The 23256-nt window shown below is 41.1% G+C and overlaps 1 protein-coding gene across 2 annotated transcripts in view; it reads left to right on the forward strand.

Moving 5' to 3' along the window:
- LOC124110935 (DENN domain-containing protein 3-like) overlaps nucleotides 1-22309 on the forward strand; it is a 49745-nt gene extending 27436 nt beyond the window's left edge. For both annotated transcript variants that reach the window (XM_046470421.2, XM_046470422.2), the window contains exons 14-26: nucleotides 2623-2759; nucleotides 4552-4727; nucleotides 6533-6631; nucleotides 9518-9701; nucleotides 10557-10687; nucleotides 11596-11761; nucleotides 12319-12515; nucleotides 13387-13517; nucleotides 14553-14698; nucleotides 15991-16127; nucleotides 18756-18880; nucleotides 20501-20623; nucleotides 21065-22309. In XM_046470421.2, coding sequence (XP_046326377.2) covers nucleotides 2623-2759; nucleotides 4552-4727; nucleotides 6533-6631; nucleotides 9518-9701; nucleotides 10557-10687; nucleotides 11596-11761; nucleotides 12319-12515; nucleotides 13387-13517; nucleotides 14553-14698; nucleotides 15991-16127; nucleotides 18756-18880; nucleotides 20501-20623; nucleotides 21065-21280 — 1968 coding nt within the window. In that variant the 3' untranslated portion in view covers nucleotides 21281-22309. The remainder of the gene's footprint in view (nucleotides 1-2622; nucleotides 2760-4551; nucleotides 4728-6532; nucleotides 6632-9517; nucleotides 9702-10556; nucleotides 10688-11595; nucleotides 11762-12318; nucleotides 12516-13386; nucleotides 13518-14552; nucleotides 14699-15990; nucleotides 16128-18755; nucleotides 18881-20500; nucleotides 20624-21064) is intronic.
- Nucleotides 22310-23256: the final 947 nt, after the last annotated feature.

Below are 23256 nucleotides of genomic sequence, written 5' to 3' on the forward strand. Positions count from 1 at the left end.
TTGCCATAAAAGGCGACTATGCTTGACGTAAGAAGCGACTAACGGGAGCGGGTGGGCAGGCTTGCTGGCTTGGTTGATGCGTGTCAGTGTATCCCAATTGTGTGGATCAATGTTCATGATGTCAGTCACTGGATTGTCTGGTTCAGACTCAATTATTTACAGACCGCTGTCATATAGCTGGAATATTGCTAAATGCTGCGTTAAACAACAAATAAACAAACAAACAAACAAACAAACATTTATCATGTTTATTTTTCACTTCTAACAGAAATGCATTGACTGGGATGCCTCATATAATGGTTGACTTGACCTGATCACATTGCAATTTGAGTAAACCAATCCCCAAGTGCATTAATATTGACACTATTTAACATGCAAGATTTTGTTTGAATTTATTGTACTTATGCATTAAGGCTGGGACGGGTAACTCGGGTGCTTGGGTCGGGTGGGTACTGAGAAGGACCCAAGTACCCACAGTACTACCCAGACCCGTGTTTAGTCATGTGATATATTGTTTAATGACAAAAATTCTCACCATGGTAACACTACAAGTCACTAATGTTTGGATTTCTTTCTGACTATGCACGCACTCCTTCTGACTTTTATATGTTTTATTGAAGATAAAGCTTCAGTAAACTTCAATGTATGCATGTCAAGATCATTTTATTCGTGTACATATTACTATCTAAATAGTTGCCAGGTGAACAGTGGTAGAAACTAACAGTTTTCATCCGCTAGTCCTTATAATAATGATAACATAGAGCAAACTGGTCCTTTTTGATACTTTAACTATTGGTCAGTTTGGCAAGGACTATAGGAATAGTGCCAATTTCCAACGCTGGTAAAACAATTCCCAATCAGACAATTTGTACAACACAATTCAAGTTTACATAATACATTTATCAACGACACCGAGAATTGTTAAGTTTGTTTCGAGAAATCGGGGCATGTTAATTCAGTACTTAACGCAATGACCCTCATTATTTTATACACACTGCTGATCAGGATGTCTGTTCTGTGTGTGTGTGTGTGTGTGTATGTGTGTGTGTGTGTGTCTGTGTGTGTCTGTGTGTGTCTGTGTCTGTCCCAACTGCAATATCTTGTTCCCTTCCAAAGTGTAGCAACAGTTACAATAGTGTCACACACTGCTAAGAAGTCCTTCGAACATATATATATGGACCATCATTTTTTATTAACATGATTGACCACATTTCTGAATAACGTGTCAGCAAATGGATATTTTCCTGTTTTGCATGATATTTACATGTTATTTTATGGGTAATGCCTATAAATCAATTTATTTCATGGGTGTTTTCATATTGGCAAAGGATCAGGCTGCCATACTGGTGCTAGGCAAGCTGTAATTTCCATACATTATTATTTTTCAGCCACCTTACCAATAATTCAAAGCTCCCGTGAACATCCTGATGAGAATTAATCTTCAGTCACCATGATTGTTATAAGAGGCAGTTAATGTGATCGGGTGGTCGGGCTCTCTGACTTGGTTGATGCATGTCATTGTCTCCCAATTGTGTAGGTCGATGTTCATGATGTCAGTCACTGGATTGTCTGGTCCAGATTCAAGTATTTACAGACCACCATCTTATAGATGGAATATTGCTGAGTTAATATTGTCAAACTACATACAAACATCAAATAAGTACAACAGAACACTTCAACAGTAAGTGAAGTTTGACATCCGCCTATTCTGTAGAAGCTACTGAAATCTGATAGGAAGAAACATACAAGTTTACTGAGATGATCCACTGTGTAGTTAAGCTAGTCAATTTCAGCTGCTGCATTTGCTTGTGGTATGGAAATAACATTACAAAATAATATATCTTATATTTTTATTATTTTTTTATTATTTTTTTTTAATTTTATTTTTTTATTTTTTTTATTTATTTATTTATTTATTTATTTATTTATTTACTTGCCCGTAAAGAGATCAAGCGTTTAATAAACATACAGCTGTATTATACATTGGGTAATACCAAAACGCGTGCTTATGTACTCTCGTACAAATATTGAAAGCTCTCAACATCCCTTGGCTTATTTAACGACATTGCATGTGGAGTTTATAGATCACTGTTAGGAGCTTATCCACACTCGATGACCTCAGCAACCCTGTTGCTAGGCTGAAGTCACATGGCATTGTTTCGCCGATGGATCTTGCAACAAAATTCCACAAATTAGGTCATCGAGTATTGTGACGTGATTGTAAACATTCATCCTTTCTTTCATTCTTTCTTTCATTCATTTATATATCCTTCTTTTGATAAGTCGCTGAAGCACGACAGTGAAACCTCTTTAACTCAGACGCCTGTAACCATGTTAACTCAAAGAATTGTTTTCCCATTAGGTTTCTGGAGAAGAATAAGATCCCAGTATCCTCTGCTTGTCGAAAGAGTCGACTAAAGAGATTGGGTTCTCAGGCTCTCACTGGTCCCAATGTTTTGGATCGTTGCTCATACTTCTCAGTCACTTGTTTGTCTGGTCCAATCTTATTCAAATCCACTCTTGATACAAATCCTGTCCTTGAAAATCTGGCAAACCTGATATAGGAGGCCCCATCAGGTGCATCCAAATGTTTTTGTAATCAGTTCAAATTTGATTCTTCAGGAATGCCGGGATCTTGAACCTCGCGGATGTTATCTGTACTTTAGAGGAATGTTGCATGCAGCTCAAGGAAATCCCCAAAGTGCAGTGGATGACTTTCTCAGCCTACACTCAATAAATGCCAGACTGGTGCCTACACAGTAAGTATTCATGTTGTAAGCAGCTCAAGGAAACGTTAAATTTTAACTCACTCACTCACTCAAGGAAATCCCCAAAGTGCAGTGGATGACTTTCTCAGCCTACAGTCAATCAATGCCAGACTGGTGCCTACACAGTAAGTATTCATGTTGCATGCAGCTCAAGGAAATCCCCAAAGTGCAGTGGATGACTTTCTCAGCCTACAGTCAATCAATGCCAGACTGGTGCCTACACAGTAAGTATTCATGTTGCAAGCAGCTCAAGGAAATCCCCAAAGTGCAGTGGATGACTTTCTCAGCCTACAGTCAATCAATGCCAGACTGGTGCCTACACAGTAAGTATTCATGTTGCAAGCAGCTCAAGGAAATCCCCAAAGTGCAGTGGATGACTTTCTCAGCCTACAGTCAATCAATGCCAGACTGGTGCCTACACAGTAAGTATTCATGTTGCAAGCAGCTCAAGGAAATCCCCAAAGTGCAGTGGATGACTTTCTCAGCCTACACTCAATCAATGCCAGACTGGTGCCTACACAGTAAGTATTCATGTTGCAAGCAGCTCAAGGAAATCCCCAAAGTGCAGTGGATGACTTTCTCAGCCTACACTCAATCAATGCCAGACTGGTGCCTACACAGTAAGTATTCATGTTGCAAGCAGCTCAAGGAAATCCCCAAAGTGCAGTGGATGACTTTCTCAGCCTACACTCAATCAATGTCAAAACGGTGCTTACAATTTCCTAAACCATTCAATTGTTGTTGGTGAAACTGTGTAAGCACATCAGGCAATAAACATCATACGACCCTGTTTGGAAGTCAGGTGAAAACAGCTTACGAACAACCTGTGCTTGTTTTGAAAGGCGACTAAATTTGCCAGATGATCAGACTTGGTGACATGGATGATTGTGTACCCTGACAGCATGGGATGCTGCTTATGATGCAGCATCACACATCAATTCATGAAATTTTCATTTGTTTTGCTATATTGTTATTTAGGTCTAAGTTAGAGTTTTGAAAATGATGTTTCATATCTAATTATTTTTCCAGTTAATTTTTTATTCCATTAGAATATTGAAACATTGTCAGTAAAGTCATTTAATGTTATTTTGCTGTTTGTCATGTCTGTAAATCCGTAAACTAACAACAACAAAAATAAATAATTGCCTAATGCAATATACTGCACTTTTCCGAATGTATTGTGATACATATTCATTAGGATTTCAAGTTCCTGTGTACCGGTAATACTGATAATACCACACACCTCTACTGACTGAAGATATGAACATTATGTTTGTATGTTTGTTGTTTAACGCCACACTCAGCAATATTCCAGCTTTATGATGGCAGTCTGTAAATAATCAAGTCTGGACCAGACATTCCAGTGATTGACATCATGAGCATCAATCCACACAACTGGGATATGATACATGCATCAACCAAGTCAGTGAGCCTGACCACCCAATCCTGTTAGTCGCCTTTTACGACAAGCATAGTCGCCTTTGCAGCAAGCATGGGTTGCTGAAGACCTATTCTACCCCGGATCTTCAGTGTCGAATACACAGGTTTATTTGTGTGGAGTGTTTGATTACAGGAATAAAAAGATTTAAACATGAGTGGAGATTTGCTTCCATGATGGAAACTCAACAGTACTTAACATACAACAGGTAACAAGAGTAGTGAATACTATGTTTTCTTTGGTATAATGTGCACCTCAACTTTCTTGGGTACAAGTTGTGGGATATACTATCTTGTGTCATATGAGTACTCAAAAACTACACATCACTTTTTGTCTTTTGTGCAGATATATAAGGCAGCTCTTGAGTGGGATATCAAAGACCGATCAAGCCGCCCTGCATAAGCGACGAGGCAGCTTCCTGCTAGATGAGCTCTGTTTTCCTATGGATGAGGACAGTTTGTCCAGAGATAGCAAGAGAGTAGTCTACCATGGTAGTGTGTCACTGCCTGAGAAGGATGTGGGTGAGTGGTAGAGTTAGGATGGTTTATCCAGGGATAGCAAGAGAGTAGTCTACCATGGTAGTGTGTCACTGCTTGAGAAGGAAATGGGTGAGTGGTAGATTTAGGAAGGTTTATCCAGGGATAGCAAGAGAGTAGTCTACCATGGTAGTATGTCACTGCCTGAGAAGGGTGTGGGTGAGTGGTAGAGTTAGGAAGGTTTATCCAGGGATAGCAAGAGAGTAGACTACCATGGTAGTGTGTCACTGCCTGAGAAGGATGTGAGTGAGTGGTAGATTTAGGATGGTTTGTCCAGGGATAGTGAGAGAATAGAAGTTGCCACTCACAGATTGTATGGCAAGATATCTCCCCATCACCCCATGCTTGTCTTAGTGGAGATTCCATGGCAAGATATCTCCCCATCACCCCATGCTTGTCTTAGTGGAGATTCCATGGCAAGATATCTCCCCATCACTTCATGCTTGTCTTACTGGAGATTCCATGGCAAGATATCTCCCCATCACCCCATGCTTGTCTTAGTGGAGATTCCAGGGCAAGATATCTCCCCATCACCCCATGCTTGTCTTAGTGGAGATTCCAGGGCAAGATATCTCCCCATCACCCCATGCTTGTCTTAGTGGAGATTCAAGGGCAAGATATCTCCCCATCACTTCATGCTTGTCTTACTGGAGATTCAAGGGCAAGATATCTCCCCATCACTTCATGCTTGTCTTAGTGGAGATTCCAGGGCAAGATAACTCCCCATCACCCAATGCTTGTCTTACTGGAGATTCCAGGGCAAGATATCTCCCCATCACCCCATGCTTGTCTTAGTGGAGATTCCATGGCAAGATAACTCCCCATCACCCCATGCTTGTCTTACTGGAGATTCCAGGGCAAGATATCTCCCCATCACTTCATGCTTGTCTTACTGGAGATTCCATGGCAAGATATCTCCCCATCACCCCATGCTTGTCTTAGTGGAGATTCCATGGCAAGATAACTCCCCATCACCCCATGCTTGTCTTACTGGAGATTCCAGGGCAAGATATCTCCCCATCACTTCATGCTTGTCTTACTGGAGATTCCATGGCAAGATATCTCCCCATCACCCCATGCTTGTCTTAGTGGAGATTCCATGGCAAGATAACTCCCCATCACCCCATGCTTGTCTTACTGGAGATTCCAGGGCAAGATATCTCCCCATCACTTCATGCTTGTCTTACTGGAGATTCCATGGCAAGATATCTCCCCATCACCCCATGCTTGTCTTAGTGGAGATTCCAGGGCAAGATATCTCCCCATCACCCCATGCTTGTCTTAGTGGAGATTCCAGGGCAAGATATCTCCCCATCACCCCATGCTTGTCTTAGTGGAGATTCAAGGGCAAGATATCTCCCCATCACTTCATGCTTGTCTTACTGGAGATTCAAGGGCAAGATATCTCCCCATCACTTCATGCTTGTCTTAGTGGAGATTCCAGGGCAAGATAACTCCCCATCACCCAATGCTTGTCTTACTGGAGATTCCAGGGCAAGATATCTCCCCATCACCCCATGCTTGTCTTAGTGGAGATTCCATGGCAAGATAACTCCCCATCACCCCATGCTTGTCTTACTGGAGATTCCAGGGCAAGATATCTCCCCATCACTTCATGCTTGTCTTGTGGAGATTCCAGGGCAAGATAACTCCCCATCACCCCATGCTTGTTGTTGAGTGGAGTGAAGAAATTCCTATAGGAATGAGTGGTTACAATATTTCGCCTGGTTGACAATGTGTCCCCCTCCCTGTTGGCATTTTGCACTACTTGTTGTTATGTTTTTTTTCAGTACTTGATGAGTTTGTGGATGCCATATCGATGTTGGAGATCGCCAACGACTATGATACTATACAGAGGCTCTTCTTCTCCCTCTGTACTTCAGAGAATGGTGAGTAAACTCAGAACGATCATCAGACTATTTAGCTCACCAGGACTGAAAGGTTCAAATGTGCTAACAGTATGGAGAATTATGTATCACATTCTCATGCTCTCTTTGTAGGCAGGTTTCAGTAAAGTTTTAAGTTTATTATCCCCCGCCACTTTGCACATAGATAGGTCTAGTGGTGAACTGGTGCCTTTTGATAGTTTGGGATTTAAAAAAAAGTTATTTTTCGACTTTCCATGGCAACGACTTTGATTTAGACTGAAAATGGTAGTTGTCCTCGTTTCCAGAGCAGATCTTGAAAACCGTACCATATTTCTTCGTCATACTTGGCACATAGATAGGTCTAGTGGTGAACTGGTGCCTTTTGATAGTTTGGGATTTAAAAAAAATAAATTTTTCGACTTCCATGGCAACTACTTTGATTTAGACTGAAAATGGCAGTAGTCCTCGTTTCCGGAGCAGATCTTGAAAACCGTACCATATTTCTTCGTCATACTTGGCACATAGATAGGTCTAGTGGTGAACTGGTGCCTTTTGATAGTTTGGGATTTTTAAAAAAGTTAATAAATTTTTCGAGTTTCCATGGCAACGACTTTGATTTAGACTGAAAATGGCAGTTGTCCTCATTTCCGGAGCAGATCTTGAAAACTGACCATTTTTCTTCACCATATTTTGCACATTAATTGGTCTAGTGGTGAACTGGTGCCTTTGGATAGTTTTTTGTTTTTTTTAAGAGTTATTTTAGAGTTTCCATGGCAACGACTTTGATTTAGACTGAAAATGGAGGTAGTCCTCGTTTCCGGAGCAGATCTTGAAAAACGTAGTATATTTCTTTACAAAAAGGCCCCGTGAACATAGTTCACAGGAGCTAATGCATTGCACACACCCGACATGTCATATTGGCGGGGGATGTGAGTATTTCATGCTTGTTTAGTCCTGACTTGATCGATAGAAGTGATTAGTCACTTGTCACACAACCCTCTTCAACAAGTAGCCATAGCTCAGCTGTTGTCATACCTGTATATCTTAATATCGAAATCAAAATTGTCTGTTGGGTCTTCATTGCGTGAGTATGTTGTGTATGAGATGTAATTTTAAATGTGTATACCATTACCAGCATTATGCAGATCAGATACCTGATTAACATTAGCATTATGTCCATGACTCCTATCTTTAACTTAGCACAGAATTCCATATGCTTCTGAACATGACATCAACAATCAACGTGTCTCTTCTAAACCGAATAGGCATCAATCTATGCTCTAACTATAAGTGAGCCCTCAATTTTTACTTATTCAAACCAGAAGGTTGTTAGAAGTGAACAGGTATATAGAGATTATGTTATCCCATACAAACATGTATGACATAAGTATGCAAATTAGATCATGTTGTTAATCGTACACATCACCTTTTTACTGGTGCACGAGCAGATGTTTACAAGGCTGGTTTCCATTGGTGCTGGAGACAATGTTTTAATAGACACAATGACCCTGTCATCTAAAGCATCTCATTCTACTGTGTAGAGTCACATCCCTGAAGCGTTCCACAAACCTGTGAAGATCCGGGGTAGAATAGGCCTTCAGTAACCCATGCTTGCCGTAAAAGGCGACTATGCTTGTAGTAAAAGGGGATCTGGTGGTCAGGATCGCTGACTTAGTTGATGCATGTCATCGTATCCCAATTGTGTGGATCGATGTTAATGATGTCAATCACTGGATGGTCTGGTCCAGACTCAATTATTTATAGACCGCCATCATATAGCTGGAATATTGCTGAGTGCGGCGTAAAACAACAAACCAACCAACCAACCAGTTTTACAAACCTATGATTGTGGGTTTTGACATTACCACAGAGCTCAAGATAAGCTGCGTATTTGCGTAAAATACGCTGACAAATCAAATCCTAGCATATTAAACACGCCACAAAAGCTATAAATACACTATGGAATTAAAATTAATGGCTATGTTATAACTATAAGATAAAATGATTACTGTAAATCTTGAAATTAACGCGAGTGTGAATTAAATGCGAAAAATACAAGTGGTCTTTGCTGGCGTTATTAAACATTGCATTTATATCAACAATAAGACATTTTGGATAGCAGAAATACCAACTTAGACATACGCTGATGTAGTCCACACCACTGTTTATTGAGCAGCACTTGTAACAAGTATATAAACAATGTCATTCAAACACTAACTACATCCTGTGAATTGTCACTGCTGGGATCAAGACAAGAGACTCACTTATGTCATCACTGATCACACCTGCAAGTCCAGACAGACGCCACCCACACAACATGGTGTCTTTGTTCTTTGCAACTGCATCAAAGGCCGTCACGAGCCAGCGTGCATGTATTGTTTTGGTGGAAGTACTCATTAATTTCCGGATTTACAGTATCAGCCGATCGCCAAATTCACTTACCAACAGTTACATTTGGAAAGGCTTCTGCGACAAACATTCTGATAGATGGCAATTGAAAAGCACATCGTGCCTAGTCAATGAACATGTTGTATCTTAATCAGTCGCTGATTGGTGATAAAAACAATAGTGCCTTTCTTACAATGCTAGGGTTTTTAAACAAAAAAAAGGAAAGGGAGCCGCAAGCAGACGCAGACGGGTATGCTACTATTCACATAGTATGAATGATTTACAGGGATTGTTACGGAACAGGTTTTAAGTTAAATACCCAAATGTCAAGAAACAGGCAGGTAAAAAAAATTGAATACCCTCTAAAACTTGTAGCTACCCAATCAACATCAAACCCCTGGGTAAAATACCCAAATAACCAAAAGCTTATCTATAGCCCTGTTACCAAATTGATATGAGTTACAGATGAAGGAGTGGCTACTTTTAATGATCAAGGCTATCCAATCTGGTTGTTTCCAGCAGTACCAGTGGTGGACCAGAAGACTCTGGAGAGTTTTGTGGATTGTCACAGGGAAAGCCAGATTCAGTGTGACAGCCTGAAGATCCAAAACAGCAAGCTGCACCAGGACGAGTATGTGCTCAAGGTATCTGGGCTAATCAAGACTGACTTTGGCACCGGCAGGATAGCCCTCACTGAAAAGAGGTAACCTCATCATCCGAGTCACTGGAACATGAGAAGTATTTAATGTGGGAAATTTCATTTTGAACCTATAGCATTAGGCAGAGGTTTCAAATCTTAACTTTTCCTTGCAGCTAATATTTGAGTATTGATGCTTAGAAATGTAATTTGAAACTAGCAGCGTTACGTGGAGGTTTCAAATGTTAAGTTTTCCGTGCATGAAATACTCAATAAGTCCTGAAGATCTTGGGTAGAATAGGTCTTCAGCAACCCATGCTTGCCATAAAAGGTGATTTGCTTGTTGTAAGAGGTGACTAACAGGATCGTGTGGTCAGGGTCGCTGACTTGGTTGATGCATGTCATCGATCCCAATTGTGTGGATCGATGCTCATGATATTAATCACTGGATTGTCTGGTCCAGACTCGATTATTTACAGACTGCCGTCATATAGCTGGAATATTGCTGAGTGCGAATTAAACAACAAACCAAACCAATAAGTCATCAGTAATTTTCTGTGTCAGTCTGTTTCCACATGAACTCTCACATTTGTGAGACAGACAGAAAGTGACACGGGAATGCTATGACACCATTATACAGTAGATGATTTCATATGTTTCCATGACAACTAAACCCATCCGGTGACCAGTAAATGGAGGGAAAACAACTCACTCAAACTGGTTCTGATGAATATTGCTCTAAGTAAAGATATCATTTGGTAACTATATTGACAATGTGAAAGACACTATTGAAATAAGATAATGAGATAAAATTCAACACTCACTCAGCCGAGATGTTAAGCAGTTACACATAATTCTCTCACTCTTGCAAATCTTTCTCCAGAACTCTCCAAACCTTACCCCAAAATTGTATCTCTGCAGGTTATTCTTCCTGAAAGATGTATCTAACCGCTACAAGGAAATAATAAAGCTGAGAGATATCAACAAACTGGAGAAGTCCCAGCTTCACACCTTCCTCAACAAAGTGGATACGCTTATAATACAGAATAGAGGTGACTGTCTCAGTAGCCCAACACCATCCATCCTGTTAAAGAATTGCTGTGTCTCCCTCTTGCCCAACACTCTTCACCCTGAGTTAAGAATTGTTTGTATCTCCTGTTGACCAACACCATCCATCCTGTTAAAGAATTGCTGTGTCTCCTTCTTGTGCAACACTCTTCACCCTGGATAAAGAATTGTTTGTATCTCATGTTGACCAACACCATCCATCCTGTTAAAGAATTGCTGTGTCTCCTTCTTGTGCAACACTCTTCACCCTGGATAAAGAATTGTTTGTATCTCATGTTGACCAACACCATCCATCCTGTTAAAGAATTGCTGTGTCTCCTTCTTGTGCAACACTCTTCACCCTGGATAAAGAATTGTTTGTATCTCCTGTTGACCAACACCATCCATCCTGTTTAAGAATTGCTGTGTCTCCTTCTTGTGCAACACTCTTCACCCTTGATAAAGAATTGTTTGTATCTCCTGTTGACCAACACCATCCATCCTGTTTAAGAATTGCTGTGTCTCCTTCTTGTGCAACACTCTTCACCCTTGATAAAGAATTGTTTGTATCTCCTGTTGACCAACACCATCCATCCTGTTTAAGAATTGCTGTGTCTCCTTCTTGTGCAACACTCTTCACCCTGAGTTAAGAATTGTTTGTATCTTCTGTTGACCAACACCATCCATCCTGTTAAAGAATTGCTCTGTGTCTCCTTCTTTCCCAACACTATCCACTATAAAGAATTTGTCTGTGTCTCAATAGATCTGTTTGTAGATTAATCTTTGCCAGTGCTTTTCAAAGTTTTTTGTATGGGAGCACACGCTTGATGAACTGAAATAGTTTTGTCTGATCAAATCTGGCAATGTCGTTTAACAAAGCCTCTCTGAACCTGTTTTGTGTGTGTGTTTCCAGATGGTTCCTTCAAGTTCACGGCCTGCCTAAAGGATGAGAGGAACTGCTGGTTTATGTTGATTGAGGAGATGAGGGCAGGGAAAGTTGTTGCCGAGGCAACAAGGGACTTAACTGCAATACAACAAGGAACAATCAATGTGATGCTCATCGATGCTGTCATTAGAAGGTAATGCACTGTAGTATTATATTAGAACAGGTTTGATAACTTTAATGATATGAAGTATTTGATTTGACATCCCCATCAGAAACAGTAGGTGTGACTGGCATTGGTGATCAAGTTGTCTGGGTCCGTCATCTCTGTCCTTAGGTGTGCAAGAATCCTATGATCTCTGGTTCAAATCTACCCCAGCGGGGCGATGAATGATAATTCATGAATAGTTCATGAATTATTCATGAACTTTTATGAACATGCACAAACACTTATTCATGAACTTGCTTCATGAATTATTTTCCTGATTCATGAACTGTACATGAACATTCATCAATTCATGAATATGGTCTCACAGTGGTGTGATTTGTCATAAGTATGTTCATAGACCTGCACCACAGTGTGCTCCTTGCTGTCAGAGATTTGTTGCCACTGGTCATTTAAGGATTGACTGTGTATTTTTTTCGGTTCATTGAAGTATGAACATTCTGTAGTAATAAATGTAGTGAAATGTGAAAGTTCTTTCGGCCATTTACACTCACAGTCATGGCAAGTTCAACTGCTTGTTTCGACAGTGGCAATGAAGCTGGATCGTCTCATGAGGAAACTGTAACATCATCTGCTGAGAATCTATGTCACTTCACGAGGTACATGTCCGAGGGGCGACACAACCTTCCCAAGGACACTGTGGAGGCTCTACAACACAGGGTGGACCCGAATATCGGGGACAGAGATCGGAAAACAGTGGAGGCACTTCTCTACACACCAGGAAGTGAGTAGCAATTGGTGTTCACCTGTTGTTGTGCTTTTTAATTAAGTATAATGGATTAATATTAGTTGGATTTTCTGGGGAATTTTGTGAAAAATGGTTGTTCCAGAAAGTGCTGGAAAAATATCTAATTTTCAGATTTGACAACAAAAACATTCTTGGTTCATGGATGTCCTGAAAAGTCTTGAAGCAGTGACCACAAGGGGCGGTCGGTTGCCTAGTGGTTAAAGCGTTCTCTCATCACATGGAAGACCCAGTTCGATTCCCGACATGGGTACAATGTGTGAAGCCCATTATTCAGGTGTCCCCAACGATATTGCGAGAATATTGCTAAAAGCGATGTAAAACCATACTCACTCACGCACTCACCATTCTGTCTCTAACAATCATGTCATGTCATGTCCCTCCGCCCTTGAGAATAATAAATGGCTAGTCCCTGAGTAGCAGAATTACGGATACTGAAAATGAAATGAAAATTAAGAGCATTAAGAGTGGTTGATATTTGACAATCCACCATGAGAACTTGTGCCCCATGTTTGTCATAATCAGCCTCAACATAAAGGACCTGGGCCCCATTCCTCAAAGCGATCTTAGCGCTACGATGATCGTAAGCCTATGTTAAAGAATGAGACTTACAATCACCTTAGCACTAAGATCGCTTTGGGGAACGGGGCCCTGTAGGTTAGAGTGCATAACATAATTCACTGTGTGTCATGGAGGGCTATCACCCCTTGTTTTGCTTCAGTGGGCGCATTGTTGAGAAGCAAAAAAGTTTGAATTGTTTGAATCTTGTCAGTTTGAATTGCTAATAACGTTTGGTGAATTAGGGGCCCTTGCTTCATGACTGATATCACTTACCTGCCCCTCCCTGCAGCTGACAGTCTACACAGGAGAGAGCAGCTGCCGCCACGCCTGTGGTGCGGGATGGGGGATGGCAAGGTGAAGGTGTTCGACGCCACAACATGGGAACTAGAGGGCAAGATAGTACAGACCAAGAACACCGCAGTGAGTTGTCTCCCTTTGGACACACAGAGCAGTACATAACAGCCAAATTCTCCTTCTTCACACATTACCAGCACACCACCTGTCTGAACATATTTCTCAGAAATTGCAGTTATTTGAACAAATTTATGGTACCCAGGATTGTTGTTGCACTTAACCTACTCTCTAGATGTGTGTGTTTGTTGGTTTGGTTTGTTGTTTAACGCCACACTCAGCAAGTTTCCAGCTATATGACGGCGGTCTGTAAATAATCGAGTCTTGACCAGACATTCCAGTGCTTGACATCATGAACATCGATACACGCAATTGGGATACAATGACATGCATCAACCAAGTCAGTCAGCGATCCTGACCACCCACTCCCGTTAGTCGCCATTAATGGCAAGCATGGGTTACTGACCTATTCTACTGCCGATCTTCACTGGTCTCTAGAAGTGTGTGAAATGGCTGAGTTTATGGCTACTTTCCTTTAATCTACTCTTAAGATTAACATTATAGCAGCATCTATTAATAGCCCTCTTTGAAAGATTGTCAAGAAGATATCGATACAACCTGACAACTTATTTCCTCAATCAACAAGCATTTGTTGCAAATTGGATTTCAGTGTTTGATATTTTGTGGACAACATTGATCCTTTTAATGCAACATTCTGCAATTTTTTTTCAAAGAATAATGTTACCAAATAATACACACTTTGCCATACAAACACCAAGAATGTCTCAATAGAAAATACAAAAAGGTCATCTTGGTTTCAAGTTTTCACTTTGCGATGACTTTCCTCTCGAACCAAAACATGAAATTGACAGCACTGTTTAGCCCTCTGGTATTTTGAGACAGAAGGTCCTCGGTACCCATGCTTGTTGTAAGAGATGTCTCGTGAGGATGTGGACCCACCTGACCTGGCTGCTTATGTGTCATGGTAACGAGAAGGTGGATCGTCACTATCACCACTGGTTGGCCTGGCCTGGCCCATACTTAATGATATAGGTGAAATGGTGCTAGCATGGTGTAAACCTAACCTTGCCTTCTACATTACAGGCCTGCCTGGTGCCAGTCGGGGAGACGCAGGTTTGGGTGGGCTCGCAGGGCATCTTCATCATTGACACCGAGACCATCATGTGCAACAAGACGCTGTCCGTACATCAGGATCTGGTCACAGATATTGTCATCTCCAAGGATAAAAGGTAGAACAAGTTAGCATTTCACTCATGGTGCTTTATTTTCAGTGCTTCTCTGGTTATAAATGGTAAGACTTAACCTCACCTTCACAATCGAGGGCCCACCTGCCCTATCTCTTGTTTATTCACACAGGCACTGAACTAGACAATCCAGGGTTAAGCTACACAATCCAGGGCACAGCTACACAATCCAGGGCTCAACTACACAATCCAGGGCTCAACTACACAAAACAGGGCCCAGCTACACAATCCAGGGCTCAACTACACAATCCAGGGCTCAGCTACACAATCCAGTGCTCAACTTCACAATCCAGGGCTCAACTACACAATCCAGGGCTCAACTACACAATCCAGGGCTCAACTACACAATCCGGGGCTCAGCTACACAATCCAGGGCTCAACTTCACAATCCAGGGCTCAGCTACACAATCCAGGGCTCAACTACAAAATCCAGGGCTCAGGTACACAATCCAGGGCCCAGCTACACAATCCAGGGCTCAGCTACACAATCCAGGGCTCAACTACACAATCCAGGGCTCAACTTCACAATCCAGGGCTCAGCTACACAATCCAGGGCTCAACTACAAAATCCAGGGCTCAAGTACACAATCCAGGGCCCAGCTACACAATCCAGGGCTCAGCTACACAATCCAGGGCTCAACTACACAATCCAGGGCTCAACTACAAAATCCAGGGCTCAGCTACACAATCCAGGGCTCAACTTCACAATCCAGTGCTCAGCTACACAATCCAGGGCTCAGCTACACAATCCATGGCTCAACTACACAATCCAGGGCTCAGCTACACAATCCAGGGCTCAACTTCACAATCCAGGGCTCAGATACAGAATCCAGGGCTCAGCTACACAATCCAGGGCTCAACTACAAAATCCAGGGCTCAAGTACACACTCCAGGGCCCAGCTACACAATCCAAGGCTCAGCTACACAATCCAGGGCTCAACTACACAATCCAGGGCTCAACTACACAATCCAGGGCTCAACTACACAATCCAGGGCTCAGCTACACAATCCAGGGCTCAACTACACAATCCAGGGCTCAACTACCCACTCACTCTACATTCTGACAAACTCAATCACCAGTCATTCACCCACCCCGTCATTCACCCGCCAACCCATTCACCCAACTACCCATCTACCCATTCACCCACCTATCCATTTATCATTGACCACCAATGAATCCACTCTTCTACCCACCATTCACTATCCGTTCACCACCCACCCTCCCACCGACTGCATGTCACGGTACGGCACTGCATGAGTCTGTGGTTGTATTTCAGACATGCCCACTCAGCCAGTGTGTGTGGTTTGATCGTAATTTGGGAGATCCAGACTCTGACACTGCTGAAGAAGTTTCAACTGAACGACATCACCAGCCTCAGGTCTCTGAAGATCATCGGGGACCAGCTGTGGTGTGGTAAGAGAGAGCCTTACCATCAGGGACTGCACCCCCCGAAACACTGACAGCACTGAGTGTCTATTCATGAACATGTCTTGGTTTGTACCAGGGGTCCGGAAAATTTAAAATCCCAATCGGACATTTGCATTTAGGCCACGCCCCCTTCAAATAGCGTATTTTGGTACGACTTTTCACACACATTACAAGTTTACGTATTCATAATATAATGAATTATGAATTGTTTCAATTTAAATTGTTTAATTCACCGGACAATTAATAACATATAATGTAAACACCTTTCACTCAAATTAACAAGATGTTCTCAGTAATTAATTCTCGATTAATCAGTGTCAACTCAGTTTATTCCCTATTACAGTGATTGACCGATTGGACTATCATGTAGGTACGATGAATTTACAGCAATCAAAACAAACAAAGCTTGTCAGTGTAGTTAATCTTCATTGTGTTGCAACTGCAGACAGAAACTGCTCAGTCCTAACTGTTGATCATGTCTGGTCAAAATTTAAGAATGTCCGGACAATACTTTTTAAAATGTCCGGTAAGCAATATTTTAAAACGGACATTTGAGATTCCCAATCAGACATGTCCGGCGCATATGACGGCGCATATTACTAAGGCTGGGACGGGTAACTCGGGAACCCGGGTCGGGTGGGTACTGAGAAGGACCCGGGCACCACAGGACTACCCGGACCCGTGGCTAGTCATGTGATATAGAGTTTAATGACAAAACTTCTATGGTTACTATAGTCACTAATGGTCGCATTTCTTTCTGACTATGCTCCCATTCCTTCTGACTTTTCATATGGTTGAATAAAGATATACCTTAAGTAAACTTCGGTGTATGCATGACCAGATCGTTTAATACATGTATCTAAATATGTTTTGCAAGTGCTGAGGTAAAAAAGATTTCCCAATCAGACATTTTGTATCTCTTGAGAACTCCAGTTGGTACCCAGGTAGGGTCAGGTAAGAGGGGGGTGGGTACCTGGGTAGTAAATTTGGACTTGTCCCAGCCCTAGTTTATAGCAGCTACCATACTCCAGCACAGGGATGACTTGCCATTAAACCACTGCCTGCATGCAAGCATGTCAAGTTATCAGACTTTTCTCTTTATTGCAATCTCATTAAAATCAGACCTCAGTTCTCGCTACCGCTAAACAAAGATCTGAGGACATCCCATTAGGGGTCACATCAGAACGACCTTTCACCTGACCAATCAGAGCATCGCTTACCAGATTATGAAAGTGACAGTCAGAATGTGATTTCTAATCATGCAACCTTGAAAACTTTAACTCAGAACGATAGTTACGGGCTTAATGACTGAATCCATACAATCTAGACCCATCTATTCACCATTCCAGAATGTTCTTTTGTTCAGGTTTCAAATCTGAAATCGAGAATTTGTCAAAATATGTTTTGAAGCGTAGTCGCCAATTTGAAATTAGTGCCGTAAAGCACGAGAAAGCTGCCTTCTGATTGGTCATTCCATTGGTCGGTCAAAGTTCGCGCAAGGTAATGGGATGTCCTCAGATCTTTGTTTAGCGGAAGCGGGAACTAAGATCTGATTTTAATGAGATTGCTCTTTATTGTAAACAAATGATATAATTCTAAAATCTGAGCAGTCCCGTCTGGTGGAAGCATGTCAATGTGATTTACAGATGGATTTGCGTACTTTTTAATATATGCTACTATAACTATGACATTGATGAGCAGATAACTTTTTGAGCAATCGAGTTTTTACTCTAGGGCTTTTATCTTAATTGGGTTTTCCAAAGACGTATTTATATACGTCCTTGGGTGATCACATTTTTCATTGGGTAACCAATATTTTGTCACTCATCCATTCATCAATCGATTGGGTTTTTCCCAAAATTAGTGAACATTTTAAAATTTAAAAAAATATGAAATAATGTTTTAGATGTATATAACTGTTCTAAATATATAGGCTTGACTCATAAAGTAAATTAGCTCATAATTGTGTTTTGGAAATTAGCTCCGTTGTACGCATGCTGAAAAAGCTTCATTGGGTATTTATGCCTGCTGTTTTAATACATTTGATTTTTTTCATTTAATGCATGCGTTTCTGTACGCAAGATGAATGAACTGTGTAAGATGTACCGAATTGTCATGTTGCTGGCTTGTGGCAGAGGTAATCATGGTTATAGGTTGATCTCTAGCAATTCTGGGTAGGAGAGACCGCCTCCGTGGTCTAGTGGTAGAGTGTCTGCCGACAGTTCGATACCCGGCCGCATCATACCAAAATACGTTAACAGATGGTGCTTGTTGTTACCCTGCCTGGCGCTCGGCATTATGGGTCTAAAACAAAGACTGGTTGGCTCGGACAACAGTATACTGTGTCTGAGTGGGGTATTCATGTGAAACTGCAGCATGGTATCTCAGTAGGCTAGCACTAGTACAAGCAGCCACACACACGCGCGAATGCACGTCACTATATAAGTGCAATAATCTTGAACGCAACGTTAAACCCCATTTCACCTCACCTCTGGGTAGGAGACTTATGTGAATAGAGATTCATCAGGCCGAAAATTCTTCCAGTGAGACATGTAAGCTCCATTTCCTGTAGATAATTAGTGAAATGCAAGTGTTTTCCAACTTTTTCAACAGGAACATGGAAGAGAATTGTCGTTCTGAATCAGAATGGAGAAGAAATCGACAGTTTCCGTGTCCAGAGCAGCGATGGACATGGGCGAAATGTGGACCTTGATTGTTTTGCTATCACAGATCAGGAGGTAATCATGCATATATCAAGCATCTTACACCCTTCAGGAATGACCCGTGAAGACGCCGGGGTAGAATAGGTCTTCAGCAACCCATACTTGCCGTAAAAGGTGACTATGCTTGTCGTAAAAGGTGACTAACGGGATCGGGTGATCAGGCTCACTGACTTGGTTGATACATGTCATCGATCCCAATTGCGTGAATCGATGCTCATGATATTAATCACTGGATTCAGACTCGATTATTTACAGACCGCCATCATATAGCTGGAATATTGCTGAGTGCGGCGTTAAACAACAAACCAACCAACCAACCAATCTCTTCAGGAACATTTATCATGCAGGGGGGTCTGGGAATTTTTAGTGAAACAGAATATTTTTTCATATATTTGAGTACTTCAACTCTACTCTGAAGGGAAGTGCCTAACCATTTTGAGGGGGGTGTTAAATATTTTATTTTTAGCATATTCTGGAACAGACCTTTCTCCTAGACCTTGTCTTGTCACTGGACCTTTTCTTGTCACTGGCCCTTGTCTTGTCACTGGCCCTTGTCTTGTCAGTGGTCTTGACACAAATGATAATCATACACAAATTCAAACAGTACTGTGCTGGCTCTAGTAATGCACTTATTGAACTGTGATAGGTGTTCAGACTAATGTCCTGGCATATTTTGGGTCATCATGTTGGTAATCACTAGTTTGTCTTTTCAAAAAAGCTGTATCTGCCCATGTATTATAGCTGTGGATTACATATATTGTTACATTTAAAGATTGTGGAGTTTATGAAAAACGATAAACTTTGAACATTCAATTGAAAACTTATTATCGGAAGTAGTAACATGCATAACATTTTTTTAATAATGACAACATTGGTGTATAATAACAACTTTATTGATAATTTATAACAATAATGGCTCTAGTCGTGGCAACTTCCAAACTTTCGGGAAGTTGTAATCTATCGGACCGTCATTCAGCGCTGTTTCTGACAGATCACGATCTGAAAAATGCTATCATGAAAGTGTATCCCGTTGATAAGCCGACCCCTTTCTACAGAATCTTTTTTCTGGTCCTCAAAATTCGGCTTATACGCGGTCATATACAGTAGTGGTCAGGCTCAATGATACGGTTGATTGCTTCTCAAAATATCAATCTTTGGTTTATATTTATAGGGTGTGGATTTTTTTCTGATTGTGATGTTCAACGACAAACAAACAACCTAATTTACACATATAAAGACCCTTGAAGATCTGGGATAGAATAGGTCTTCAAACGGGAATTGGTGGTCAGACTCGCTGACTTGGTTGATGCACATCATCGTATCCCAATTGTGTGGATCAATGCTCATGATGTCAATCACTGGATTGTCTGGTCCAGCTCGATTATTTACAGACCGCCGTCATATAGCTGGACTATTGCTGAGTGTGGCATTAAACAACATGAAACAAACAAACAAACAAAGACACATAAAACCAAAACTTTCTCAGTGTCAAATTGAACTTAGTGGCATCTTGCAATGTGGTATTTCAACATTCAAAACATAGCATTTTCTTGTAAACCGTAACTGAGTGTTAGTCTCAGTGAGAGGGCTGTAGCAAATCCACATCATGACTACACTGAACATTGACTGCTGCAGGTGTGGGCTGGAGTTCGGAGGGAAGGCATACTGGTGGTGTGGGATCGACACACAGGTTCACAGAGCGCCACAATACGACTAGAGTGTAGAGGCATCAGTACACTGCTGCTGTGTGACAACAAGGTAAGAATACGTCTAGTGTAGCATCTTCCCGAGGCAAGGGAGTTAACCGATAATACAGGTCCAGTTTCCACCCTTTCCGAACTAGGCTGGAATGTCTGGGCTCGATTAAGCGTCACCACTGGCTATTTCGAGTTATGACCCTCCCATTGACCAATCAGATTCCATTTCTCTTCCATATCACTTGCATTTACTTCAAACAAAATGGCGGCACCCTGTGAAGACGATCTGATTGTTACGTGATTTTGATTGGATTATGCATAGACTCATTGGTCCAGTCAAAATATAACTCCATAATTCTGGCCTAGTTCAGCAAGGGTGGAAGCTGGACTTTTACAGTCAGTTAACTCCTTTGCCTTGGGAAGATGCTAGTGTAGAGGCATCAGTACAGTGAGTAATGATCAACTTTCACCCATACTTCATAGAATCAATTTCCTGTTCTAGATCTGGGTGGGCACGAAGGCAGGGACCGTCTACATCTACCTCACCAACACCCACCAGCTGTGGAAGTCACTGCGCGCCCATGACGATGCCGTGCGCTCGCTGTGCCTCGCTGACATCCGTTATGTCATGAGCGGTGGAGGCAGCAAGGACGGCAAGGTGGCAATATGGACGCCATCAGTCCTTGAGCTGTCAGACAGCTATGCTGATAATCTGTAATCTGTAATGTGTAATGTGTCACACATTTCAAAAAGATGTCAAAGCCTGTATATTTCAGATTGAAGATGCAAGTTTTTGTTATATTAATATTGCAAACACGAAAGTTCAAATTCTTGTTTGTTGTTGTCAGTGCAGCAATCAGTTTAAGATGGTTGACATTTTTATTGGATATTCTTCAGGATATCCATATATTTATAAATTGTACATCAAGCATTGTCCATTTGCTTTGTTGATTCTGTTTCTGATTTGAAACTATTAATGATAATGGCGACGTCAAAGGAAGAAACAATGCTCAATTTTTTTGTTTTCCTTTTCAACCTCTTTTATCGATGGAAATAATGAATCTGGAATCTGGAATGTGTAATCTGAAGTATGTGTAGGTTCCTTAGCCAATCAAATATCAGCATTGTGTAAACTTTTTAAAACAAATCTGCTTAATTTCCAAAGTGGTAAACCTTGATTCTGATCGAAAGAGAACCCACCCATAACAAATATGTTCCCTCGATGGTGCACCCTTTCTGGTGTAGATGCCATGATTCGTGCTCAGAAACGACATGGTGTGTGAAATATTCACAACAATCTAAGTGCAGGCAGAGTGGCACTCAGAAAAGATGCTCATTTGATATGTATTGAAATACACTCCAAATAAAAAATTATCTAACAGGGACTCATTTCTTAAAATGTCTATAAGACTTTGCCCAAAATGAGGATGATTTCAATGTCAATTTTTTCTATATACACAAACTTACTGTAAAATCTGATTACAACGAAGTGTGTTTCATTCAAAAGTAGCATTATTTACATTGTTCCAAAACATACTTCATAAATGTTATTTAATTTAACAATTAATTTGATACTGAAGAGGAAAATGCAAACTTCTCACTACAACGTCTTCATATTTCATTGTTTCATGATTATAAAGTTATACTGCTCTAATAAGTACCCCTTGACCAACTTCAAGAACAATATGTGAATAATAAACGCCTTCAGAGACTGAAAATTAACATGGCAGTCTGCATCTCTTGCGTATATTACAGATTTCTTTAAAAAAAGGCGTAGTAGGCATATTTCATTGCATCTTCCCTAGGCAAGAGAGTTAACTGACTTTAAAAGTCCAGTTTCCAACCTTGCCAAACTTGGCTGGAATTCCTTGGCTCGATTGTAGCAGTGGTTATTACGAGTTATGTCCCTTCTAAGCCTCTCCTATGGACCAATCAGATTCAATCACTTGCATTTGTTTCAAACAAAACATTGGCGCCCAGTCAAGAAGATCTGATCGATAATCAAGATCTATGTTGTGATAAGAAGGGTCTTACATCGCGAAGTGCATCAAATCACGTGAGCACCTTTATCAAAAACATGGAAATGTTTGGAAAATATCTGTTGACAACAAATCTTGCAATCGACCGAAATCTGCGCGACAGTTTACTAACCGGATTTCGATTTCGTTGCGCGATTTTGATTGGACTATGCATAGACTCGTTAGTCTAGCCAAATTCTAACTCCATAATACCAGCCTAGTTCGGCAAGGGTGGAAACTGGACGTTTATAGTCCGTTAACTCACTTGCCTTGGGAAGATGATATAATTGCCCACTGACTGTTACTGAAACAGTTTTAGTGTCATCGATGGTTGAACTTATTTTGTTCACTATCGCTCGATCTCGACAACAAATTTAAATTGTTAATGTTTTTTATAAGTACCCCTATTTGTCAATTTTCAAACACCTAGGGCATGTATTATTGCATATACTATATTAAATGTTGTACATTTAGAAGTGGATACAGTCTGTTTCAGCTTATTGCTACCACAGAGTAGGATCCTTGATGGGATTTGTATATGTGAGAATTCAGGTGACGTAAAAAGGCATATACACAATAAATGACCATGATAACAACGACAGGGTATGTTTGACCTATTTTCATAATCAAAAGTTTTGTTTATTTGCTAATGGGTTGAATCAATGGTTTCAATGAA

Source organism: Haliotis rufescens, unplaced genomic scaffold (genome assembly GCF_023055435.1).
Source record: "Haliotis rufescens isolate VD_foot unplaced genomic scaffold, xgHalRufe1.0.p SCAF_1, whole genome shotgun sequence".
In the NCBI taxonomy this organism is placed as follows: domain Eukaryota; kingdom Metazoa; phylum Mollusca; class Gastropoda; order Lepetellida; family Haliotidae; genus Haliotis; species Haliotis rufescens.